General features: G+C 35.9%; 4 protein-coding genes across 9 annotated transcripts; 2 read left to right on the forward strand and 2 right to left on the reverse strand.

The window, feature by feature from the left end:
• The first annotated feature begins 310 nt into the window (after window positions 1-310).
• Window positions 311-5,730, forward strand: GLB1 (nitrogen regulatory P-II-like protein). 2 transcript variants are annotated; one of them, XM_086588909.1, is made up of 9 exons: window positions 343-621; window positions 690-735; window positions 881-908; window positions 3,750-3,788; window positions 4,238-4,325; window positions 4,723-4,790; window positions 4,913-4,982; window positions 5,258-5,293; window positions 5,399-5,730. In XM_086588909.1, the coding sequence occupies exons 1-9, from the start codon at window positions 366-368 to the stop codon at window positions 5,464-5,466; spliced, it is 699 nt and encodes a 232-aa protein (XP_086445035.1). In that variant the 5' UTR covers window positions 343-365; the 3' UTR covers window positions 5,467-5,730. The 2 variants fall into 2 exon arrangements, with proteins under 2 accessions (XP_086445036.1, XP_086445035.1); XM_086588910.1 differs by lacking the exon at window positions 3,750-3,788 and having other exon boundaries at window positions 311-621.
• Window positions 5,731-12,082: 6,352 nt separating this feature from the next.
• UMAMIT25 (nodulin MtN21 /EamA-like transporter family protein) lies at window positions 12,083-15,198 on the forward strand. Its single transcript, XM_086588911.1, has 7 exons — window positions 12,083-12,383; window positions 13,274-13,336; window positions 13,523-13,639; window positions 13,728-13,977; window positions 14,111-14,269; window positions 14,489-14,640; window positions 14,742-15,198. Exons 1-7 carry the CDS (start codon window positions 12,202-12,204, stop codon window positions 14,920-14,922), a joined length of 1,104 nt encoding a protein of 367 aa, XP_086445037.1. The 5' UTR covers window positions 12,083-12,201; the 3' UTR covers window positions 14,923-15,198.
• LOC147516219 (uncharacterized) lies at window positions 15,083-19,098 on the reverse strand. 4 transcript variants are annotated; one of them, XR_015210980.1, is made up of 7 exons: window positions 18,756-19,098; window positions 18,299-18,680; window positions 17,832-18,028; window positions 17,596-17,737; window positions 17,100-17,259; window positions 16,720-16,798; window positions 15,083-15,655 (listed from the first exon to the last, which is right to left on the reverse strand). XR_015210980.1 is itself a non-coding variant. In XM_086588914.1 (6 exons), the coding sequence occupies exons 1-6, from the start codon at window positions 18,824-18,826 to the stop codon at window positions 16,773-16,775; spliced, it is 978 nt and encodes a 325-aa protein (XP_086445040.1). In that variant the 5' UTR covers window positions 18,827-18,962; the 3' UTR covers window positions 16,438-16,772. The 4 variants fall into 4 exon arrangements, 1 of the variants encoding a protein (XP_086445040.1); XR_015210982.1 differs by lacking the exon at window positions 15,083-15,655 and adding an exon at window positions 15,839-15,857 and having other exon boundaries at window positions 18,756-18,962; XR_015210981.1 differs by lacking the exon at window positions 15,083-15,655 and adding an exon at window positions 16,438-16,604 and having other exon boundaries at window positions 18,756-18,962.
• Window positions 19,099-19,409: 311 nt separating this feature from the next.
• ABCI20 (non-intrinsic ABC protein 9) lies at window positions 19,410-24,459 on the reverse strand. Of its 2 annotated transcripts, none has more exons than XM_086588912.1 (6): window positions 24,051-24,459; window positions 21,607-21,726; window positions 20,600-20,695; window positions 20,330-20,482; window positions 20,162-20,239; window positions 19,410-19,899 (listed from the first exon to the last, which is right to left on the reverse strand). In XM_086588912.1, the coding sequence occupies exons 1-6, from the start codon at window positions 24,342-24,344 to the stop codon at window positions 19,663-19,665; spliced, it is 978 nt and encodes a 325-aa protein (XP_086445038.1). In that variant the 5' UTR covers window positions 24,345-24,459; the 3' UTR covers window positions 19,410-19,662. The 2 variants fall into 2 exon arrangements, with proteins under 2 accessions (XP_086445038.1, XP_086445039.1); XM_086588913.1 differs by having other exon boundaries at window positions 19,410-19,996; window positions 24,051-24,429.
• Window positions 24,460-25,929: the final 1,470 nt, after the last annotated feature.

Below are 25,929 nucleotides of genomic sequence, written 5' to 3' on the forward strand. Positions count from 1 at the left end.
TAACCCGACCTAAAACAGCAAGTGCAACAACACATTCAACACAATTAGCAGTATGTTTGACAAAAATAACTGTGAATTCAAACATACTATTCTTTGTACAAGCAGGCAACAAACTAATTCTAAAGCCTAATACACTTGATAAAACACTTAAACCAATTTTTTTTTCTTTTAAAACTTTTGTCATCAACTATTAATGCAATGGCCGGGTTAATTAGCTAGTAAATGAGTATAAAATTCGAGTCTTACAATTATCAAGGCTCTCTATTTGGAATAAAAAGGAATATAGAGCACCAAATTTAATGTTTCCAATACGGAAGAGAGGCTCAAGGAATCCAAACTAGTTTGATGGGCTTCAAACCAAGCCCATGAAAATGCTTAAGCCACTCTACAGTCTACAGTGGTTTCAGGCAATGGCTTGTTTAACAATGGCGAAAACACATGCAGCAACTTTGAACACCGCCTCATTTCCTCCTATTCAAGAAACCACCTTTTCTCCCCTTCCTCTTAATTCAAAGCTTCCCTTTTCCAACTTGAACAAATCCCACTTCTCCGTCGTGAAGTTAAAACCGCAAACTAGAAATGTATCACTTGTTCCTGTCATAAGAGCTCAAATCACCCCAGGTAAAACTAATAGCTTATTGGGTCTGATTTTTTTATATGAAATAATTCCTTTTGATGATTCTTTGTAGATTATTTTCCTGACTCGAAATTTTACAAAATTGAAGCGATTCTAAGGTGTGTGTGTTACTCTTCTTTGTGTTTTTATGCTTGTTTTATGTGCATGTTGATGTTAAGTGAAGAGGATTTTGGTTTAGTTGCTTATTTTTTTTTTTTTTGCTATTTATGTTGTGGTGGTGATTGGTGAATTGGAACAATTAAGGCCATGGCGAGTTCAACAAGTATCTTCGGTAAGATATTAGTAGCACTGTTATTGTTATGTTGTATGCGTTGATACATTTATGCTATATCTGGTTGCTAAATTAAGTTGCATGAATATAAGCTTATTGAGAAATTTGTAAAACTAGAGATGACCAATTTGTGTCTCGGCAGGCCAATGAAGGCAATGCCTAAGGCATAATCTCCACGCCCATTTGTCTTGTTTGAGATTTCTACTTGAGAATTGAGATCTTTCCTAAAATGTAAGATTTGTCAGAAACCATTTGGCTGATACTTGAATTTTCAAATCTATAAAGTACGATACGATCTCACTTTTCCAAGTGTGCACTACTCTTCTCACCCACATACCTTTTTTGCCTCCTTTTCTCGTTGGCCTTACACTTGCCATCTACATGGCATTCTCATCCTGTTGGTAGTCTTTATTACTAGCAGGGACATGGAACAACCCAATTAGGCCTTTCCTACAAAGCACAAAAAGTAATTGCTCTGTTTTTAGGAACTTTCATATTCCATATTCATCACCAATATCGGTCTCATATTGAGCTTCTCAAAACGCAAGTTTTTTCGAAAACCGACATGCGGATCAAAAGTTTGACATTTTGAATTTCGGAAATTAAAAAGTACAACTAGTTCTATTTTGCAACGTGTTTACCATCTTTTCTTCCACATGGACACTTTGCTTCTTTCATCTTTGCACGTTCACATGTTATGCATTTATGCACCACTGCATCACCACCCTAACCAATCCTACGCAATTAGTGCATTTTCAGAAATATCGACCACTTTTTGTAGGCTTTACAGTTTTCCCTTCCAAACTTTCCTCGCTGGTTATTAGCATATAGCTATGTGCCTATATTGTACATTCTTTTCTTCATTTATTATTTTCGGAGCCATACATTTATTAGTTAATACCATTTAGCGATAAGTATAGACTTGAATAAGAAACTTGATTAATAAATTGGAAAAGGGGTAAGCAATTATTAGTAGTGAAAATAATAACAAAAATGCCGTAGCCGGACTACTAATCCAACTATGCCGCAAAGTAATGTCATTATTGTTGCAACTTTAATGGTTCTTCCCAAGTAAAGGGTGTGGATGCTCTGTGCCGCCATCCCTCACAATTTCCAAAGGGTTAAAGTGTCTAAGCTGGTGCATCTAAATGAAACTTTTTGAGTTGGCATTGGTGTCTTTGTTACAAGGACAGTCGTAATATCTCTGGCAGGCTTTAGTTTGAGTAATTATTACTGAAAGTCATTTGTCTTCTTTGGACAATCACCAAATAAAAGAAATGGGGTGTTATGGTTTTTCCTTTTGTTTTGAAAAGAAAGAGGGGAGGTGTTCCCTTTCTAAGTCCTTGACAATTGCCCACATTAGATGATTAACTTGTCTTGTGGTTTTGTGTATTCTGTTCTATTCACACCAAAGGTCTTGTCCGACACTGTTAGTTTGCAACTCTACCTCATTATAATCAAGCCTTTTATATTCTGAATTATTCAACTACCTTAGAGGCGACTAGCTTCTTTCCTTAACCTAAATGAATTTAGTAGAGGCAATCCTATTGAAATAAAAGACATGGTTGTTGCAATTATGTGACAAAAAGAATATTAAGAAACTTGAAAAATGTTTCAGAAATCTACTCTTGGTCATTAATATGTAAAAGCATCTTATGCTGTAAGTAAATGTACCACTTATCTAATATTAAACATAATACCTTCACATTTTTCCCAATACCAATTTTTTTGTCTTCAGTTCCTCTTCTTTTGGACTTTAGGTAGTGGCCCATTCTTATTTCTGATAATGATGTAAAAGCAACCTTGCATATTCTATTTGGTATTAGATAGTCAACCATATCAATTGCATGTCTCTTACTTTAATAACGAGTGAAAAAACTTGGAATACATGCGTAGCTTGATATATGAAAGAATTGTAAGAAAACATTAGATTCGCAGTTGTAACATCGAATTTCATAGAAAGTCTCATCAATGCATGTAGACATTTCTGTTTTACTTTTGGAAGAGTATATCCTTTCTGGTCTAGATCTCCCTACTTGAAGATTGCTTGATTCAACTGAAAAATGATATGACTTGGAAAGACAGGGAAGAAGTGAAAAGTGTGTCATTTGAACCCAAATGGTTATTGTTACTTGTAACAAGACACCTACAATTGCAGTATTTGCATATAAGCGTATTAATCTCAATAGGTTGATACGATTTTCCTAGATCACGTGATTAACTGAACTAATGAGGCTTGTATAGAATGGTAAACCTGGTTCCTAATGCTTTTCTTATCTAATATATTATCTGATTGTCGCGCTTTTCCCATTAAATTGTTGGTTCCCATTTAGGCATTTACCATATCTGGTGAAGCTACCATTGCGTTGAATGTTTCTGTCCAGCTGATAGATGTTATTCTGTTTTATTTATTTATTTTTCTGAACAAATTTCTCAAAAAACAAAGTGCCATCTGTACCTCATGTATGTGGTAAAATTGAATGGATGGGTGAGAGCTTAGACTAGTTAGACAAGACAATGAAGACGGAGGGGTGAGAGCTAGATTAGTTGGACAAGAGAATGAAGACGGAGGATCAAGAAAAGGTGACTTGGTGAAAGGAAAATTCACCTGAGAGACAAGGATTGGAAGAGAAGGCTTGATATGATTTCTGTTGCTAAAATTAAAATCATTTATTATTATTGCCTTCTATTTATAGTGTAGGTTTGGGTCCTTTTGCTAATTAGGCATGTAACGGTTGTGTATATGCTCGTGTCTCGCACCTGTGGTATGAAATGCAGACCATGCATCTTCACATGCACATCCTTGTCTTTTACTGATGTTTTGTCGGGTGTGGGCGTCAGGTATACAGGGGCGTTGCTGTCAACTTGTGCCTTGGCGAAGTATGTGAACGTCTATATTTCCTTCGATAATTTCGAAGTTTATATCTTGCAATTTAGTCCTTTAGTTGTATTCCACCAGCACCTCTATTAATAATGTCCTTTTAGACCTCACAACTTTATATTACTAAATAAGTTTTGTGAGTAATTTTAGACTTCTCCCAATAAGCTACCCTAGTTTCTATCTTCTTATAGATATATTTTTGCAGAAAATTTTATATTAAGTATATTTTTTGTTTAAGAATCAATAGATTTCTAGCCAGTTGATCTCTTGATGTATAGGATTCTCAAATTCTATGGTTTAACATGTTTTTTTTTTCTGTAAACAAAGGCATTTATCTATTCTAATAATTGTTTTTCTCGTGCTAATGCGGTTTCCTCTCAAATTCTTTGGACTCTTAACCTCTCTCTCTCTCTCTCTCTCTCTCCCTCCCTTTCGCACAAAAATATAGGGTCTTTTGAAGATGGGCATACGTGGTGTTACAGTGTCTGACGTAAGAGGCTTTGGTGCCCAGGGCGGGTCAACAGAACGGCAGGCTGGTAAGTTTTGTTTTGTTCATTTCCTAATTGTTTTTCCCTATTTAAAATTCTTGAAGCTCATATTGTTCTTTGGTAATTTTTTCATTCATTTTAATCAAAGAACTGTTTTGTCATGTTTCGAGGTTGAAAGTCGAAACTCTTGTTTTTGGCGTCGATTTAATTTTCATTAGTTTGTGTTCGTTGATCCTACTTAAGCAAACAGAAAACATATCTTATAGTTTGTTTTCATTGCAAGCAGTCAAAAGGTTGGCAAATGTTAATTAGAGTTGACAATCTTGATGGCGAATCGTCTCTCCTTTGGCAGTCTTGCTTATTAATACTTCTCAGTTATCACACATGTTTCTTCTTTATGCTTAGGAAAGTATAACTCTAGTTTTTCTTTTCCTGTTTTCCGTAGGTTCTGAGTTTTCTGAAGACAAGTTCGTAGCTAAAGTGAAGATGGAGGTTGTGGTTAGCAAGGAGCAGGTTTGTAATCTCGCAAGCGAAACTGATCAATACTATGAATTAGTAAATATGTATTTTTGCTTTTGTGTTTTTGGAGTATGCTTTATGACAACCAAATGTTATATATTTTGTTTTTTATTTAGGTTGAATTAGTGATTGAGAAGATAATTGAGGAGGCCAGAACAGGGGAGATTGGTGACGGCAAGATTTTCTGTAAGATTTTAGGCTAAGTTCCCATAAACTGATGTATCTAACTACACTTTCGCATTTTGTATTGATGCCTTAACTCGATGTTTTTAGTAAGGCCTAAACCAATATTTTTGTAGAAACTGCACAACTTGGGCTCGAGTCGAGTAACATTTATTTCTATATTAAGTAAAAATTATAGTAATTAATGCTCCATAGAACTAAAATTGCTCAACTGGAGCTCATTGAAGAGTTGGATGGATTCTGGATTGAATTTCTAACCAGAACTTTCTTTTGTGCAGTGATACCTGTTTCAGATGTAATAAGGGTTCGAACAGGTATGCCTATTCCAGTGAACTGTATTTTCTCTAATTTTATATTTATACTTTATGTTGGTGCTGAGTAGGATATACTTTCTTACTTGGATATATTGCACTCATCAGGAGAGCGTGGAGAGAAGGCTGAGCGAATGACAGGTGGACGCTCTGATTTGATCTCTACACCTGTTTGAGTTGCATCTATTCCAATTAATGCTCCGGATATCGGGTATCATGGTGCCATTTCTACCTTGTGTCAAATATCAGGTAGTATAATATGAATAACAAGTGAAAGGTGACAGTGTGATGCCCTTAAATTAGTGATAGCTGTAGTTTTTCTATGCAAACTTTTTGAGTGGCATGTTAGCCCGCTTGCATGTAAACACATAGATGTCGTTCAGGGTAAAAACATCTTGTGCACATTCAGTTCAAACTATCTTGAGCACTGATGTTCCCCATCTGACCATCTCTAATCTCTGGCTGAAACTCCCCTAGTTCTTGAGGATCAGCCTGTTCCATGTTGTGACTGACTGACTGACTGGTGAGGCTGATTGCTTCACACGGGATCGGCATTGTGGTTCCCACCCATAGAGAGCCCAAAACTACCTATTATTAATATAAATAATGCAACTGTGCCTCCAGCACTGAGCTAGTTTGAGGCAAATGGAGGCTCAAAAATTGAATGATAGTGACGTTAGAGTCATTTCGGAAGGTCACATAGGTGGGTTTCCAAGAGCATATGACGGTGACTGTATTCAACTGCAAAGGCCCATATAAATAAGCACACCAGAATTTTGGGCTTCATTTCCTAAAAGAAAAAAGAAATTTGGGTTTAACGATGGAAGCTAATGAAGCCCTTACTATCGTGAAGCCCAAATATCTTTTTCTTTTGGTAAAGGAAGCCTAAAGTTCTGCTTTGCTGGTGAACACAGTTGAAAGTCAGCTACTAGTAGCGTGCCTTGGCCCCAACCCCAACCCCAACCCCAACCCCAACCCATGTAATATTATCTTTTCTCATCTGGAAATTAAATGAATTGAAACATTTAAGCCCAACACAACTGTATGGCTTGAAAATATGTTTAAAGTATCCCATACATGCGCCTTTTTGCTTCAAGACAAACCTTTAGAGCATCCCAATGGTTGTGTCAAATCTTATATTTAACACAACCATTTTAAAAGTGTGCCCCAATGGTTGTGTCAAATGATAAAAATGCCATGTATGTCGCTTTTGCGGCTAAATTTGGCCCAAGAAAAAAAAAACGATCATTTTCAATTCATGAGAAAAGAGACACTACTCCATGAGTTGGGTTTGAGGCGCGGGTTCAAAACTAGAAGTTGAGATTTTCAATTGTGTTGAAAGCATGTTTGGTTGTGGCGAGCCCAACACAACCATATGGCTTCAAACGGTCACATAGGATGTGGTGTTACCGCATAGAATAACAACAAAAGTATCAAACTTGTAATTCATCGAAAAAGAAAGTATCAAATTTGTAACGTCAAAAATTTTATGCGCAACAAAGACAACAATAAAGACAACAATGTATCCCTATAGATAACAATAAAAATTTGTGAATACATTATTGTTTTTGTTGCGCATAAAATTGTAGACGTTACAAATTTGATGTTTTCTTTTTCGATGTAATATACAAATTTGATGCTTTGTTAATATTCTTTGCTGGTACAGAGGCAGTCTTGAGTTCTTGGTTTCCTGGCCTAGCTCTTAGTGTGTGGCCCTCCTATCATGGAGATTTTAACTAAAAAATAAACTATATATAGAGAGTTGATTTGGCGATAAAAGGAGGAGATTAACAAAGATTATTGGCCATAAAAAGTAGGGGTGTCTCTTTTTGCCGAATTTCCGATTTTTCCGAAATCCGACCCGAAATTGGTCTGGCTCTGGGTGTAGTTTTCATGGGCCGATTTTCCGATTTTCCAATTTCCGAAAATTCCGAAAAAAAATTGGATCGGATTTGGATATAATTCTAAAATCCGATCCGATCCGAAAATTCCGAAATTTCCGATATTATTGCCAATTTATTCCGAAAATATATACTTCTCTCACTATCCACTTGATTAGATCTCGACCGTTCATTCATTTTCTAGTTTTTACTTCCAAAACAAAACAAAACATAACCTACCGCTACTTCCCTACTTGAATTGGACCACTCTACTGTCATTACACCGTCTGCCATAACAACAATGATATGAAAAAAAAATGTCATTGAGTCATACAATGACTTCCAGACCAATCCAAAAGCCAAATTCCAATAGATAGAATATTATGTAAAACTACTTTGTAGTCCAAGACCATAATCCATTATTTATCGCAGATACTTCACGCTTCAATTTCCACACGAAAAAGATTGAAACATTACAAATACCCGGACCTCAAATGAATGCAATACTTTGCTATTGGTGGTCGCGGGTTTTTTTTTTTTTTTTTTCTTGGATCACTTGTTTGAATGAAAATGGGTTTTCTCGGTAAACAAGTGTGTATTATTGTTGGTACATTTGTGTTTGTGAACATGGTTTTCTCTCCTTACAATGAACATTGGCGTATGATATTCCAAAAAATAATTGAAAGTAAAGAGATCTTTGAAAATTTACCAATTATTCCGAAATTTCCGAAGTTATTCGAAATTTCCGAAAGTTCAAATTGGAAATATATTTTGAATCCGAAAAAAAAATGGATCGGATTTGGCTAGCATATTAGGTTCCGAAAAAAATTTGGAAAAATTCCGAAGGAGGTTAATCCGATCCGATCCGATCCGAAGTCACCCCTAATAAAAAGAGAAGAATTGATAATTTGGAGAAGAAGAAAGTGGCTTTGTGGTGTCCTCTTTCTGTTTTGTGAGCAAGCCAGTGTTTTTATTTCTTTTTGAATTTTAGTTGAAAATGAGAAAATGTTAGAAGTGGAGTAATAAACTAATAATCATCACTAAATTGGGGACCATGGTTTTGGGCTAAAACTTTGGGGCTCTAGCTGCCCGCTTATCTTGGCTATCCTCAGGACCGCCCCCCCTGCTGGTACCTGTACATCACTAATTCCGCATGCATACAAAAAAAAAATTCGATGGTACCGTATGCCTACAAATGGGTAAGCAGGCTTATAAACGTGATAGATTGGAATGTTATGAGGATCATAAAAGCTGGTTTACAGGCACAAACAGACACAGCATATATCTTTACATCCCTTTTCCTTTAGTTTAGTGAAACACACCACTAGCAGCCATAACACTATTGCGCACTTCAGGGAGTCTGGATCAACTCGGAGAACATTTGCTTTCTACGAAGAAGTTAAAGAGAATTAATTAAAATCATATTGATTGTCTGTTTATAAAAGTGTTGACATCAAATATTTGCATCAATCACTAAATTTACAAGTCCCATAACTTGACTCTGTTTATAGCAAATCAAATAATTCTCATTTCAGCTAATTCTATGCTTATTATCTAACTAAGTTACTCAAAAGAGGACATAAAACTTTTCTGAAGATACTGCCAATCAACTTTGTGTAAACGGTTTTTTCGTTTTTTAGTTACTTTTAGTATGAAAACGTCCGCATGGTGTGATCTTTCACCTTGGTATAGCGTTACATGAATGTGAATAATCCACAAATACTGCATCAATGCAGAATATCTTTGTTAACAAAAGCTGAAAGAACAATAAAATATCTCTTCAGAGCATGATTTAGAGAATGAAAGTTGTTTCGTTTTCGTACGCAATTTTACGATCTATTGATTTGTATGTATGTGCAGGATTGAGCAGCCCATTTTAGGAGTTTGTATCTCTGCAATTTTGGCTAAAACTTCTTATGGAACTCGTATTTTACAAATTAACTCAGTGTCCAAACACATACGTAGGCACGTAGCACGTAAATTTGCTAATACACAAATTATCATCTTTAAACCTTGTTGCTTACTAGTTATTAGGTGTTAAGCAATAGAGTACACAGATCGAATGCCCAAATTAGATCGAACTAGTCTTAATAATTTTGGTTGGATATAAACTTTTAATTGGGAAGCAGGACGCCCATGAACTCAACTTGCCAAATGAGCCTCAAGGGGCTATATGGGCATTCCTCCCAGGCTGTTAGTTTACTCTAATTAACTGGTAGTTTAATTTGTTAACGGAAAAGGAATTCTGCTTATACAGTTGGTTTATAAAACGGTGTTATACGTACTCTGATAGTCTGATTAACAATATTGTCCTAGCCATCAAATTAATTGCGTGTTATGATCACCAAACAGCCAAAAACACCTTGAATATTGACCTAATTCAGTTGATAGAAGAAGAGAAACATGTAGAAGCAATGACAATGAAAAGGCGCAGCGCATTCATTAGTAAGAGGATATTAATACCATCATTTGTAACATTCATTCAATAATTTGGTGTACGTTTGTGCTTTCTTATTATTTAGGTCATTATCAGTGATCAACAACTGCAAGTACGCAGCACAAACACTGAAACACGTACTCCAACTTGAGCTATGCACCTATGCCTCAAATCCCCTCAATGTACAGACATACATCAAAAAAAAAAAAGTTCCAAAAAGCGTTTGTAAAACCAGACCAGCTGGGTGATCTTTCCTTGCGACGACCGTGATATCATGCGAATGTTTTTACCCTTTTTTTTCATGCAATAGTAAGTCAAACAATTAATCTGATCTGTTTTGATCTTTTTTATTTGTGATTTTATCATGTTTTTTTGCTAGGTATGTTCTACTATAAATGAAGTCCATCGATCTACTCTCTCTCTATACTAGGATGAGGGATCTGTGGGATTCAGGTTTAATTGAACTAAGATCACTAGAAACCTCATTGCGTGCCCCAAGGTTACAACTAGGTGACTTTGCAAACAAATCCTAAACAACAAGGACTGATTCAATTTAGAACGTTCATTTTATTGATGTCAGCGTCTTCAATTCTATCTTCTTGTCAACATCGTCATGTTTTAAAGTTGATGAGCTTCAATCAATAAACTCTAATGATTTAGGAGATATTTAGTGACATGGCTATTGAGGGAAAAAATGACATGCATAATACGTACATTTCTTCGTCTGATATAGCACATACCAAATTCCCAATACATGGCCGGGCACTTTATTTAATGTACCCTACTAATACAATCCCTTAACATTTTTCTCTAAATTAATTAATTAATCAATCTTTAGTTAATGTGTTCATTCTAATTTTGCTGTTTCTAGCGGTGTTTGAGGTGTATAGAAGTCTATATTCATGTGCAGACAAGCTACCTTCCAATCACATGAATTTACAATGACAATGTTAAAACCCAAAAAATCTGATGGTTCTAAAATCCCAATCTAGATTTTGGAGTACATGTTTATCACAAAGTTATGTTCAATCATATCTCTAGACGGTAAAATTAATACTAGGAAAATAGTTTTGATAAATAATTCTTTTAAATATATTTAACCATCTATGAAAAATTTCCCACAAGAATCTTGAGCTGCACACAATTGCATTCCTTTTCTTGTAACTGGATTCGTTTTCAATCTTATATTTTGCGGTAAATCACGAGGTCCCTCTCTTATGCTTTGTCTAGTTTCAAATAAACCGGATTTTCAGTGACACACAAATTATGCAAAACGTTGTGTGAAACTGTGAATTTGTGATCATCAAAAGTGAAATGTGATAAGATAGTGTGAGCAGTTCATGGTGTGAACTATATGTAGGATTATGGATGACAACCCAGTTAGAGTTGCTGGCAAATCAATGAAATCAAATTGCAAAACGGCAAGCAAGCTCCAAACAACAATGCAATAAGCCAATAACTATATCTACATATCAAATTCCTTTTTGAGAGTTCATTAGTGGGTCATACCTTGAATATATCAGATTGCCCACCTACTTTCAGGTAATCGAACAGAGAACATGCATGTCTATAACCATATGTACGTGTTCGAAATCCAAATAATTAGTATCATAGAATGGAGTTTTTGTCAGAAATTTCCAAGGAAATTTGAATTTTTCAAAAACTTGGTCCACGATATTCACCATCTTCAGAAACAGTAAACATCTAGGTTTTGCTCGATTTATATAATTAGGACAACTACTTACACTAGTGTAGTCATGATTTCCATAAAAGAAGTAACAAATCAAATGGCTTATGCCTTTTCACTTTTTCAGTATACACCTCGTGTATATACCTTCTATACACCCTCATGTAGTCATATTTCTTCAAAGAAGCCCAACAATGCCGAATGGTCTCAGTATGTATCATGTTATTATCCATTCTAATTTACAGGCGTTGATACTTGATATGTAGAATTACCGCCTAACACTCGATCTAGAAAGGCTCGAATTTGGTAATATTGTTACGTACAAATACAACATATAGGCATCTTCAGCAAGGGTATTAAAAGCTGCAATGCTTGTTATCATTCCCCTAGAAAACCAAGTAAATGATATACATATATTTTTTAACATGTGATGGAAATTTCTTCTTTTAATACAAAAAACAAATGAAGTGACGGAAATGACCGCAGGTCATTCAAATTCGATTGTTTGAAAAATGAAAACAAATAGGGGCATTGTTGGAAAGTTAAAGAGCAAATACAAGGAATGCAGATCAACACAAAAAGAGATTTGTCCCATGCATAGAAACCAAGGTAGTGCAAGAAACCTGCACTGACGGTTTCGTGATCTCTAATGGAAAGCAAATTTGGACTTTCTGTTTCTCCAACAAGGCTATGCGTCACTTCAATTCTCTTTCCCTCTCTTTTTCATTTCCATTCTGCACTTCATGTCTTTATATCGATCAGCTATTCACCCCTATATAAACCCCACCCATATTGTTTCTCTTGTTCTTATGCTCTCTTCATCTCTCTCTACGAGTCTAGCTTCTTGTTTTCCTGTTTCTCTTTGAAGCGTATATAAGAATAAAGAGAGAAAGAAAGAAGAGAAGAAATGGGGGGAGCTGCAGATTTGTTACCATGCTTGTCAATGATACTAGTTCAAGTAGGTTATGCAGGAATGAGCATTATATCAAAGCTAGCTTTGGATTCTGGCATGAACCCGTATGTCATGGTGGCTTATAGACAAATCTTTGCTACCATTGTTATCATCCCCTTTGTTTATCTCTTGGAATGGTAACTTCTTCTTCTTCTTGGTTCTCGTGTTTTCTTGAACACCATAACTTAGCTAGCTAGCTATCGAGGTTATTTCATGCACAAGTATAGTTGTGCACTATTGCAAAATAGATCGATTCTTGTTTTCTTTCAGTTTTCGATCTCATCAAGTACTCTGCAAATGAGTGATATTTTATTAATAATATATACTACTATACTAGTATACGGTAGCTAACACGAGTGCCATGAAGTAGTGCACTTAAACCTTAACAGGAGATGATGAAGTAGTGCACTGAAGTCTTGACATGTTCGTCTGGGCGCCCTGTTATGATATTGGTCATCAAATTTTAGTGATATATTTGGTGGAAACAATTACCATGTTTCATATTTCCTATTTTTCCGGAATCTTCTACTAGCATATTTTATAGATCATATACTTAATTATTACCTTGAATGATTATACTAAGTTGAACTACAATATTTTGCTAAATTGCATTATTAAGCAGATGATCCTTGACCAGGAGTTCTGGCGCAGGAGGCCGGTCTTTAATTTACCTAACATTTCTTAATGAAAGAATTCAATCAATTGCATTTAAATGATTGTATTTTTGGATCAGGCTAGCTATTATTTATCTGTTTGCTTGTTTTTGGTTTTTATTTTTGGTTTTATTATTATTCTATTGTTATTTTTGGTTTTATTTTTTTTTACTCCTAGTACCTAGGCTTGGTTAGGACTTAGGACATAGCAGTTTTTTTTTTTTTTTTTAATCATGTTATTTTCGTAATTTTCACTTCCTTTAAAGATTTTCAACCTTCACCTTTTTCCTTTAACAAAAAGAGCGAAAAGAAATGGAGTTAGTGGTCCTGTTCAATGTAGGATTTTTGACTATTTATGTAACAAACATTTGCAGGAAAACAATGCCAAGGATCACCAAGCGTATTCTCTTCCAGATTTTTCTGTCTTCCATACTAGGGTGAGTTCATAGTTTGCCGATTTCTTTCTTAACTGTATCTTCCAAAGGATTCTCTAGTACTGAATCTGCTCTCATGCACAAGAAGCATTCTCAGTGATCCTTAACTCTAGTAAATATGCATGGTAGAATATGCAGGGCTACGGTTTCTATCAAAATGAATATAATGTTTCTGTATTGAATGTGCAGGGCTACCTTAAACCAATGCTTATATTTGGTTGGTCTACAATATTCGACTCCAACTATCGCCTGTGCATTGAACAATTTATTACCAGCAGTTACTTTTGTTATGGCCCTTCCCTTCCGGTAACCCAATTCTCCACTCTTAAGAATAGTTTTCATCTAAAATTATTTTAATGTTTCATGGATAGCTAAATATGAACTGATGTTGTAGGATGGAGACTGTGGGGATAAAGAGAAGGTCAGGGCAGGCTAAGGTTGTAGGGACAATACTGTGTGTTGGTGGTGCCATGCTAATGTCTTTCTACAAAGGCAACCTTATTAAAATAGGGGAATCAAGTATAAATTGGAGGTATGCAGAGAATATGACACAGAGGAATTCAAGTAATGCAGAAAATACTTTTTTAGGCCCTCTACTTGTTGTTGGAAGTTGCATTGCCTGGTCAGGATGGTTTATAATTCAAGTAAGCATTAAGTTCATTCTTTCTTTAAGTAAACAGTTTGGGGTAAAATGCTGTCAAACAAATTTAGTTCAATGGATATAAATTGTTATATTAAGTATTCACACTTTGTACTTCTTATTTGATGATCTTATAGACCAAAATGAGCAAGGGATTTGCTGCCCCTTATTCGAGCTCTGCTTTAATGTGTTTCATGGCAAGCATTCAGTGTACAATCATTGGAGCATTTGCAGAACCTAACATCAAAGAATGGTTTTTGACTTCCAACATAAGACTTGTTGCAGCTGTATATAGTGTAAGCTCCATTACCTTCTACTTCATATAAACATGCAAGGATACGGCATTAGAGATATCATATAAACATGATAGTGAATTGTCACTCTCAGCTAATCATTCCAGTAACAAACAGACTCATAAGACTTATATGTTGTGCATATGGTACGTGACGTAGTTTCTTCTAGCTATTCCAAAGAGCTAACTAAGTTACATTTGGACTTCTTTGATGGAAACTCAGGGAGCCGTGGGATCTGCGCTTGCGTTTTGCCTAATGTCATGGTGCATCCAGAAGAGAGGACCTCTGTATGTGTCTATGTTCAGCCCACTAATGCTTGTAATAGTAGCTGTAGCTAGTTGGGCATTATTAGATGAGAAAGTATACGAAGGAACGTAAGTTAATCAATTAATTGTCATCTTCTTCTAGCTTTCATTTGAGTGCAACACGTTAATTGACTTTAAATAATTCAATATGGTTGTCGTTGTTGATTCAGTGCTGTGGGATCCGGCTTGATAGTTGTTGGTCTTTATGCTGTTCTATGGGGCAAAGAGAAGGAGATGGAACAGATAACAAGAGCAGATGAGATGAGCTCGGAAGAAGTAATGGAAAATGAGGATAAATGTGACATGGAGTTGCCAGTGTATTCCAAATGCACTCTTCACAATGCAAGCTAGATAAGTTCATCAAGATATGGAAATAAGAAGACTACACCGAGGGATAGAGAAAATTGCCTGCTAAACTAGTTTCTTTTTCCATTTACGTAGACGAGAGCAAAACAAGATATCATATATGACAGTGTTGATGTAATATTCGTCTGGTTGCTTTTCAATCTCCTAATGAAAATTAGTGTTTCTTGTAACATTAGGAATTGTTTCACGACTCCTCTGCACTAGAGAGCTGAGGTTAAATCTCTGCCCCTTCTCATCTTTAAATAGACTATCATTTTGAAATGGACTCAAATTCTAACTAGAAAATAGCTTTCATTACATATTTACATCAGTGGAACAACTGTCTGAGTTGTACATATTACGGCTTGTTCGCATATTATCCGCACAACAACGACATCAAGTAAAACAAACCTTTTGATGAAGGCTTCCCAGTTGTAGGATCGTCGATCTTTTTTATACTTAAAAGTGCCCAATCTCCTGATTTTAACACGCTTTTCTGGAACCGTTTGTCACAACTTTACTTCATGTCTTCATATCTCCCTCGTACTTGACCAACTACTGCATAGCCTAGCCTTTCCTCTTGTTGATCAGCGATCTTACCCTAGCCAAGATTCTCTCATTGGTCTGAGTCTCTAAATTGTAAACCAATGAGAAGGGAGAAACTAGTCGATGTACTGGATTAGCGTGATAAGCCCACAGCACAGCAGGCTAACTGATGTACTGGATTAGCGTGATAAGTCTGTAAAGGATCTGATGTCAATGTATTCCAAGCGAAGCTAGTATAGTAGAGGTCGGAGAGGTGAACTTTTGATCCACAATTTTCGGTTTTGGATATATAAATCACAGTAGGCAACAAAAGCGATTTATATGCACACAATCAACGGAAAATAGTAAATTCAGTCGTAGCCAGTAGGTGCTGTTACGTACACATCATCATCATCCTAGTCCTCGTTATGTCACAAGTGCGGCTTTGTGTTAGTAAATAGAGTATGTTTGCAGTCCTGGTGGCAGTAATGAATGGACAAATATGCAAAATGCATTTACACTCCCACTGGGTCATAGATGCAACTTTACTTCCCGTCTTAGTGGCTACCTCTTTTGAAAGGTCAAGACCATTTTTCATTTTAGAACCGCTCTACTTTTGTGCAAAGCATGGAGATCAAATTAGAAACAAAGGAAACTTGGAAGTACACCAGGAGAAAGAAAGGGACCTTCGAACTTGCTCGAATTTGGAGACAAAGAAACATATAAAAACAAAGTATACTTGCATGAAACAGTTGGACTGCAGAAGTTCACCTGTAGTTAATGAACTCCTGATATTTCAGTTTAAAACACCTGATGTTTAAATTTTAAATGACACATCCCAATAACATTCAATTGAACGGACAAGGAAAACTTGGTTTGAGCTGGTTCGTAACTTAATGCGTATGACTGACAACAGGTTTGATTATGTCCATCATAAAAAATGGTCACCAATCTGGTTCATATGTATCCAGTCAGCAAATGATTTAGACAGCTTAATGGAAAAAGATGAAAGGTTCGTATAGCATGAATATCAGAATATGTGTTTAATGTTAAGAAGATACAGCATTTTTGTCTTTCCTCCAACAAAAGGTTTCTATGTTAGATAAGTAAATATAGTCTTCAATGGATGAATGCTTTTCTTCTAATATTTACACCTAATCCACCTTGAAAAATTGGACTTGAATTGTGTCACCAGATAGTAAACATGGTAAAATCACTATTACACCCTTTCAGGTGATTCCGAAGGAGAAGAATCTGCATAAATGAATGAAACTTTACCTTTAGTCTCCAGTATGCTAAGACAGTGAGATATAAGACCATCTGATTGCAAGTCATGCTTCCTTCACAGATAATCGCTCTACCAAAACAGCAAGAAAGAAATTTGTCAAAAGTTAAAACCAATCAGATAAAATGTGCCCGACAAGGAAAATAACAGATTGTTGACTACAGTATGGCAAAAGATTTATAAGCACAAAATCAGAAGAATAGACAAACTATCAATGTCTTTAGAAGATCTGAAGCAAATTAAATATACATTTTGACAGAAGTCTCTTATTTGATTTGAGAACATTGAAGGGTAAATGCAATCTTACGTTTGAAACTCTTTTTCTTGCCTAGACTTAAATGTGTTTCAGAGAGAGACAGAGAGAGAAATATACTTATCAGTTCGTAGGTAACAATCATTGAAGTGCCATAGAGTGACATGTTTAAGAAACGAGGTCCAAATCCTCTATATAAGCCTCTCCACCCTTCTTCTGCAAGCAGTGTCTTTGCCGTACTCATAACAGATGGTCTACCAACGCCATAATCATCCATCACCTAATATTTTTTGACAAGATCAGCAATGACCGATGACAATGAAAAGATTAAAATTTTATCATTTGAGCCAAAACAGTGGCAGAGAAGAGCAATTAATTGATATACACAGTCAGGTAAAAAGAACCACCATATAAGCACTTGCATTTGAATCACAAAACAAATACCACAAATGACTGTATGGTCAAGCGATTAGCTAGTGTTGGGGACAAGTTAAATACAAACTACTACATAGACAACTTCTAATTTGGAGTGCCTTTACTTTAATGATGCGGCCATCAACATTAGTTAATCAACCACTTGGTTATCGATGAGAAAACACTAAAAATTAGTATTCACCTGAAGCCGTGTCTTTATTGTGTCTATGGGAGTAGTGATTACTGAAGAACAGGCACCAGCCGCCGTCCCTGCAGTAGCCTGAACAGTGACCATCTCAATATGAGATGGTTTACTGTCCATGTCATTTTCATAGCCCAAGCTCCTAGAATCACAAAGAATGTCTCTTTACGCTGTTAGACAGATAAATTGATATCTCTGAAACAACATAGATAAGACTGCATAGTAATTGGATATACCTCCATATGACATGTTGAGCCGCGCCATAGGCCCCCCACCAAAGTGCTGAAGCTGGGGACTGTGTCAGAGCTGTTAATCCGAAGCCTCTATACAAACCACGAATTCCCTCAGTCCTGATCACTTTGTGGATGACGTCAAATGCCCCATTGCAGACTGTGGTCCCTGGAAGTCCTTGGACCATTAACCTCTGGACAATCTGTAAAAGTGGCACACAGCACACGAATTACGTCTTAAATACTTTGAAATAGAGCACAACGTGAATATTTTCTATGACTTCAGCATAGGCATCTAAACTTGCTATAACTCCTTGGGCTTACAGAACTTGATCCAAATTTGAATTGGGAAAATGTGATTGCATTTGCATGGTAATTATTCACAGTCCTCTGTAGTGAATAATTAATTTCGCAAATATCAAATGAAGATAAAGTAGAACAATCCAGACGACTAAAATAAATACAACACTTACAACATCCAAAGGGACGCAGTACGCACAGCAAACTAGATGTGACATCAGCCCTCCCACAGCATTTGCAATACCAATGCGCGTGGCTTCAGGAATATCAAAACCCTTAGTGTACTTTAGCATCATATCTTTTGATACTTCAAGTGACGTTAAAGACACAACCCTGACCGGCATATACCCAAACGCAGCAGTACCAAATCCTCTGAATATACCGGGGACACCGTCAGTTTTTAGTATATTCTTAAACACTGACATGCCATTCATGTGCCCAAATCCTGAACCAGCTACTTGCATTCTAGTTTTTACAACTGCAGTTGGGTGCAGTATTGTTAACTGGGCAGTAAATAGTACAGCTCCAAAGACGTGGAATCTTGTCTTGTCCAACCTTATTAATTCAACAAGTAATAAATAAGATTAGTAATAAACCAAAAAACAAAAAAAACAAAAAAAAGAGTTTCACCTGTGCCAGTTGATGTCGGTTTCAGAAAGAGCAAAGCTTGGAGTCGCAGAGTCAGCAGCATCAACCGCCATAACAGGTGAGTGAATGAGTTGATTTAGTAGGAAATAAAATGAAAAGAAAAATTAGTTCCACCGCTGATAATTTTTCTATATATACACCACAACAGTCAACAGGAGGGGATCTCAGTTCAAACTTAAGGAATGCAAGGGACCCATCCTTGAAATGACTTATTAATATGTTGTTGCTTCTAGAATTTTTACCACGCCCCTCTAAACTAAGGGTAACTTGGGTATTTGACTTTTTATCGACTCCCCGGTTGCTAGGTTGTACGTGTGAATGCTAGTAGTTGTTGTTCTAAAGAGTTGAGTGGCAACCTTATTAATAATAAAATTAACTCGCACTATTGCTATTATTTAATCTGAAAACTACAAAGCGATGTTAATTTTAACTTAGTTACTAAAACCTTTGAGTGATGATACTAGAGGTCTTGGTTCGAACCCCCTACACAATATTGAGTTACTAATCTCTTTAAAAATAACCAAAGGTCTGGAGATCGAATTCCGCCAGCATCAAAAAATGACTGATCTCATTTAAAACAGGCTTGCCAATAAAAAAAAAAACTTACAAAGCGATGTTCTAATAAAAGGGAAAAAAGGCTGGTAATACCTTTGGGTGATGATACCAGAGGTCTGATCTCATTTAAAGGCTTGCCAATAAATAAAAAACTTACAAAGCAGTGTTCCAATGAAAGGGGAAAAAGGCTCATAGCAATCAGAATGCCAAATTCTGTAACAAATTAACAATGATATACCTGGGGTTGTTATTATTTGAATTATAGGCAAATGAATAATTTTTTTTATCATCAATAAAAAACATTTTGATTGATTGCTGGGGGAATCCATCCCTACTATCTCAAAACGCGATTAGAGCTGAGGAGAAAATTCTCTTCACCAGCTATGGTGGAATGGAGCCTTCCTGCTGCCCAGCCATTGTTCAATGCACGAGCGGAATTTTGGGCAGGACCACCAATCACACGGCTTCCGTCAATTTGATCTTTGAATTCGGAAAGACCACTGGCTTTCCTCTCTTTCCTCCTCTTCCTATCCTCATCCCTCTCCTTCCTTAGCCAGCACTCCACTGTTCTCTATATATCCAAAATGAGCAGATACATCAGTTGTAGAAGATGCAACTTCCAAAGGCAAATTATATATTTGCTTCCTGGCAAGTATAAGATAGCTAAACTGAAAAGAAAAACAAATGACGCTTATTCCATGAAATCCAAGAACAACCACAATCTGCATTAGATTATACAGGGATTATGTAATAAACATTTGATATGATGATACTTATGGAAGTATATATTTATGGGGAACGTTAAATTTGAATATCCCACTATGGAAACTAACCATCAGAGACAAATTGCTAATCTCCTTGACTTTATCCATTGGCATTGCTAATTGCAATTTTCCGTGTGCAACATAAACCTGAAATAAAATAACAAGTTATCACATGAAAGAGGAATCACATCAGTGACTCTTACAAAAAGCACAAATTAAAGATAGAATGTGTCTTACGATATGCGATGGCCAATTCTCAAGACCATCAAAAATGTGGGTAGCATATATAATTGTGGCACCTCGCTCTTGGCACTCTTTTTTAAGGAAATTCAGGAGGTCAGCCCTAGCAAGGACATCAAGGTCAACAGTGATCTCATCGAGGAGAAGAACCTACATGAATAGATAATGCAGGAGTAGGTTAAAAGTGACTGAAATATCTTCAATCAAAAAGGGAAAACTGGATGCTAAGAAGACACTTTAAGAGTAAAAGAAAAATAAAATAAAAACCTTAAATGGCTTAAGAAGACCCATACAAATTTGAACTCTTCTTCGCTGACCGTCGGATACCTTGTGCATTCTCCATGACAGATCAATATCTAGCACCTATCACCGCAAACCAAAATACAGTTGTTGTAGATATGACATTTAAAATCAAAATTTAAACTACAAAAAATAATTCAATCATTTTATAAGCAAATTATTTTTTAGAAAGTTGGCATAAATACATGTTGGACATCCTTTGACCTGCACATTAAAACAGAGCGTTCATTTATGTTTAATCATTTGGCTCAACAGTGTCCTTAATTATCAAACAAATATATGTAAAACCTAGAGCAATAGCTATAATCTTTTTCTCTTTTACTTCCCAACATCTAGAGATATAACCACATATCTGGTCAATTGTTGGAAAAGGAAAACCAAGTTGCTTGGTAGATGGTATGGTGAAATCTTTAATCAGTAGCTTCTTAAGCTTCCACTTTTAAATAAAGTAATAGGTCTTGTTGGTCTTGTTGACCTAAATCAAAATAGTATTCCTGCCAAAGAACACACTTGAATGAAGAAGTTTCAGGTAATCTCATTAAGTCCCTAGCAAGTATTCCTCTTGTAGTTTGGAACAACAACAACAACACTAATGATAATAATAACTGCGGTTATTCTTTCAATCACACTTGACCCACACAAAAGAAAACAATACTTCAAGCTCTTGCATTGCCTCTTTTTTCAACAGTAAGTTCAAAATGTCTAGTTGGCCACAAGGATCCATATTACGATACTGCTTCTCATTATGGAACTCTTATGACGACTGAGTAGGCACACTGAGTTCCATTTGGGGTCGCATCACCTCTGATTTTCTCTCTCTTCTAAAGTTATATGTGAAGTACATGATGCACAAGATAAAAATCTACTACGTTAATAGTCAATGCTTGCATCTACCAAGTGATTAAGTAATCTAATGATGACTTCATTATGATTAAGTAAGAATATTTGTTCCAATGAATTACAGTATAATTTACCTTTATGAGCTCAGTTCTCCTTTGTGGATCAATACCTGAGACTCCAAATATCATTTTTTCAGCAGCAATGTCCATTTGAATTGGAATGTCAAAACCAGCAAAAGCAACATCTCTCCTCCACTGCAGAGGAGCAACTTTTATTAGTAAGATATGATTATAAATACAACTTAACAGCCATGAGTACGTCTGAATTGCCCACACTTAAACAACCTTTTAAATAGGCTAGTCAGCACCTGATATATTTTTGAAAGCCAAGCATGAACATCCTAGCAACTTTACAGATTTTGCTAAATGTTTAGCTTTAGATGTATAAAAGAAAGATTGAATGATGAATGGGAATAGGAATAGGAACCACATAACTAATTAAGACATCTCATATAGGATGGAAATTCTTAAACCCGCAACAATAAACAATTTCCACTTTACATATCCGAAAGAGGATATGACCGGCAGTAAGAGCAGAATAATCAGATGACTAACCTATAAAGAGAAGCTGCATGATAGATGTCCGCATAAACTACAAAGAAAGCTGCATTCATTCACTTAATCAGGGTGGCAATTAACTCGGCAAAGTTTGTTTAGAATGTACAATAATGATAAGCTGCATGCACTCTTTTTCTTTCTTTCGTTCTTTCCTTTTTTAAAAAAAATTAAAAAAAATAAAAGATATCCAATTAATTTAATCAATAAAATCACATCAACACCGTGATGAGTAGCCAGAAACTAATCTCCAAGGACCAAGAACCATATAGCCCAGTACACCCATGAAGCCCTATTACCATACACAAACCTATCCTCCCAGGAAAAGGAGCTAACATGCAAAAGTGAGATAAAACCAAAGAAGAAACAAAAAAGAACAAAACGAAGCCAAGGTATCAGGCCAATGCCAAGGCCGTGCAAATGAACAACCACTGCTGCCAAACCCCTCCCCCACCCTCCTCCTTCCTTCCATTCCTTCTCACCCACATCAGTCGAAATATAGTCACTTGCAATTTTTTGGGTGAGACAGGAACTTTTCTGCGGTGCTCTCCCAGGTCAATTTTTGTTAACAACGTTACACACTGGTGGATAGACACATACTCCCAAAAATCTTTCATATGGTTGGAAGGACAACTGAAGCTCTCAATATTGTTCATATAAATCTGTGTCCTCTATACGATATATTAGTAGGAAGGCTACAATTCTTTATCACATTTTCAGATGATTGCTCTCGAATCTGTACTGTCTATGTATTGCAAAGTAAAGATGAAGCACTCAATATATTTATCATGCTGCTTGCTTCCTACATATAACTAGTTATTAAATCAGGAAATAACATGATACTATGATAGCTATAAATACAACTCATAAATCTAGGAATTTTCAAACATTCTGAAGATAAATTGCCTTTGAAGAGCAAAAGTGAAGAGAAACGACAGCCTTCTCTACAAATGTGGCATCCAAGAAAGCTCTTCTTCAAAAGAAGGGGTAAGAATAGAACTCAGGAGAGGTAAAATGACTGGAATACGTACAAGGTTTGTGACACAATCAACGATGATGGATGCTATATTGGGCTAGCTGGAGGAAACCCGAACCTCCTGTATTATTGAGGAACTAATGACCTCCGAATTCACACAACAATGCAAACAATTAAACGACATTCTTCTTTTTCTTTTTTGCCTTTCTCCCCTCCCCCCCCTCTCAAACATTTAAACAATATTCAATTTTTTCCATAATTCTTCGTTATAGAACCTTTTATAACCAAACACCATTACACCATGCAACCACTAACTTACATAAAAATGCCTAAGAATAAGGAAACTAACAGCTTAATCTATAGACCTCTCCAACAATTGATCCTACTGATCCACTACTCTACTAAACGTATTACATCACGCAACATAATAACAACATTATAAACTAACCCCATTTACACATGTATACCCATGATCCCATCATAAGTGGGCACAAGACTGTTGTAGAAGATTTGCATTAAGCTGATGCTTAGTAACAATGTTCTGGAAATGGTTGGTGCACCTCGCCACCTCCGAGATGCAAAACTTCAGGTTGCAACAGATTTTGAATAGTAACTTACAGTCAATGGCTCAAGTGACACATACAAGGCTCTAGAAGTACTTAATGGCTAACAGATAATGTGATATTCTCCTGTGTCCAGGTTTACTCATATTAAAAATTGATTGCTATTATTTCCACCTTAAAAATCATAAGCTCATCCATCCTACAATTCCAAAATGGCTATCTGGAGCTTAATCTCAGACGATTGTGGCTTTATCTCCTAGAGGAGAAGTTCCAACTAGACATCCTCTGGCGACCGATCCTAACAAAATAATGCCTAAAAAGTCGAGATCTAAGTCCGAAAACTCCAAGACCCTTCACTAACGAACTAAAAATTAAGTAAGTTTTGTATTAAGCACGTAGTAAATAAAAACAAAAAACTGAGCAACCTCTCCACCAAGGTAACAAAGAACGCCAGAAGAAATCAAGGCAGTGTGATGAAAAGCAGACCGTCCGAAAACTCTAACCATATGTGGGTCCACCATATGTTTCCCTCCCAATATTTTCAGTATCGTCGTCTTTCCAGCTCCATTCGATCCAACGAGTAGACAACGCTCTCCAGCATTAAGAGACAGTGAGAAATTCTCGATCAGTGGAGTGGACCCAGGTGGTGGATGTCCGTCTATTCCGGGATACGTGAATCTCAAGTTATCTATCACAATTGTCATCTCTTTCTCACCCATTTCTTATTGTTCTTGTTTCTTCGCTGCACCTACTACTCTTGTTCTTCATCATTGTCTTTTCGACACGTGCTTCGGTTTAATGTGTTACACGTTTTATAAGATATATATATAAAAGCAAGTCCAATAATAAGGGGCTAAATTTTGGTTCAAATGTTCCAAGTGCATTCCAGGTTGTTAATGGGCTGGGCTAGGCCCGAACTCGATAGACTTGGGTCCAATAACTTAAAATGTTAAGTCCTCACGATAGAAAAAGTTACACAACCTTACCCGCCCCTCATCAGGGCTGAGCTTGAGGGACACGTTAAATTTTTTTCACTTATATTTTGATTTTAGGCATTTTGTTTTTCACATTTTCAACTTTCAAGAAATTGGGTGAGGGAGCCTCTTTTAGAAAAGTTTACACTTAAAAGACCGAGAAATATTGTATTATAGATTTATTACTACTTACCTTTTTAATATAGTGAAAACTACTTGTAGAAGAAAAAAAAAACAAGATTCAAATGTGTTATCTATAACTACCTACGTCTTTTTTGGAAGTGGAGAATTTAGTTATTGAGATTTGTAACCATTTTATTCTCTTTTTTACCCTTATATAACTACTAAATTAAATATTTTTACTAAAAACAATATAATTCAATTATAACCCCCTATTTTGCATTTTATTATTTAGTAGTTTCAATCAACTACTATGAAATACAATGAGTTGGTTTAGGGTTTAGGCTTAGGGGTCTAGTTTATAGGGGTTTAGGATTCGGTGTCTTGAGATTTAGGGTTTACACACTTAGGGTTTAGTGTCTATAGGTTTTTAGGGTTCACGCTTAGGGTCTAGTTTATTGGGGTTTAAAGTTTATTCTTAGAGTCTAGTTTATAGGGATTTAGGGTTTAGGGTCTAGTGTCGACAAGTTAATTTGTTATACACCATATGCATTTTAAAATGCAAAGTAGGTGGTTGGTTATATGTTGTTTTAATACAGTGGTGAGTATTGAAGTTGGGAGTTTGATTGAAGTTCATTTTAAATCTTGAGTTGAGAGGAATGGTGATGAATAAAAACAATAACTTTTTAACCTTTCTTATTCATTTTTTCTTCTATTTCTAATGAGTATTGAAAGACTAGTGTTTAAGAGAGGAAAACATTGAAAACATGGAGTTTTATAGGATTAAAACATGAAAGAAAGAAGAGGAAATGAGATAACTTTATTACCAAGTTACACTCATTAATGACTTCAATGAGTGCAACTAGTGTTTTTGAGATTGAATGACAAGAAATGTAGAGACAAGTTGATTGGAATGAAAATATTGAAAACAACAAGTATTGAAACTAAGTATTAAATGTAATGAAAACAAGAAAGCAAATAGATTGAAATAAAGAAATAACAAAACAATAAAATAAACTGCAATAATGTAAATCAACCTAAGAAAGCATGATAAAATTGATCTCAATTTTTGGCTTGTCAAACTAAAAATTGGATAATGCTTTCTCTTCCTACTTTTGCTTTGATACTCATACTTTTACAATAACTGATTTGCCCTCTCCCTCTACAATTAAGACACCTCACTCCTTTGTTTTTTACTGTTCCTTTTTCC

This window comes from Coptis chinensis, chromosome 2, assembly GCF_015680905.1.
Source record: "Coptis chinensis isolate HL-2020 chromosome 2, ASM1568090v1, whole genome shotgun sequence".
Taxonomy (NCBI): domain Eukaryota; kingdom Viridiplantae; phylum Streptophyta; class Magnoliopsida; order Ranunculales; family Ranunculaceae; genus Coptis; species Coptis chinensis.

Bases quoted from the DNA above. Each gene is read 5' to 3' on its own strand.
- GLB1 (XM_086588909.1), top strand. From the start codon at position 366: ATGAAAATGCTTAAGCCACTCTACAGTCTACAGTGGTTTCAGGCAATG. The intron at 736-880 runs GTGTGTGTGTTA...GGAACAATTAAG, and splicing joins AAAATTGAAGCGATTCTAAG to GCCATGGCGAGTTCAACAAG. The intron at 3,789-4,237 runs GTATGTGAACGT...ACAAAAATATAG, and splicing joins TCAACTTGTGCCTTGGCGAA to GGTCTTTTGAAGATGGGCAT.
- UMAMIT25 (XM_086588911.1), top strand. From the start codon at position 12,202: ATGGGGGGAGCTGCAGATTTGTTACCATGCTTGTCAATGATACTAGTT. The intron at 12,384-13,273 runs GTAACTTCTTCT...AAACATTTGCAG, and splicing joins TTTGTTTATCTCTTGGAATG to GAAAACAATGCCAAGGATCA. The intron at 14,270-14,488 runs GTAAGCTCCATT...ATGGAAACTCAG, and splicing joins TTGTTGCAGCTGTATATAGT to GGAGCCGTGGGATCTGCGCT.
- LOC147516219 (XM_086588914.1), bottom strand. From the start codon at position 18,826: ATGGCGGTTGATGCTGCTGACTCTGCGACTCCAAGCTTTGCTCTTTCT. The intron at 18,029-18,298 runs GTAAGTGTTGTA...CCACTTTTACAG, and splicing joins ACTGCGTCCCTTTGGATGTT to ATTGTCCAGAGGTTAATGGT. The intron at 17,260-17,595 runs GTGAATACTAAT...AAAAAATATTAG, and splicing joins CAATAAAGACACGGCTTCAG to GTGATGGATGATTATGGCGT.
- ABCI20 (XM_086588912.1), bottom strand. From the start codon at position 24,344: ATGGGTGAGAAAGAGATGACAATTGTGATAGATAACTTGAGATTCACG. The intron at 20,483-20,599 runs GTTTTTATTTTA...CTATTCATGTAG, and splicing joins GTCTTCTTAAGCCATTTAAG to GTTCTTCTCCTCGATGAGAT. The intron at 20,240-20,329 runs GTAAGACACATT...ATTTTATTTCAG, and splicing joins AGAATTGGCCATCGCATATC to GTTTATGTTGCACACGGAAA.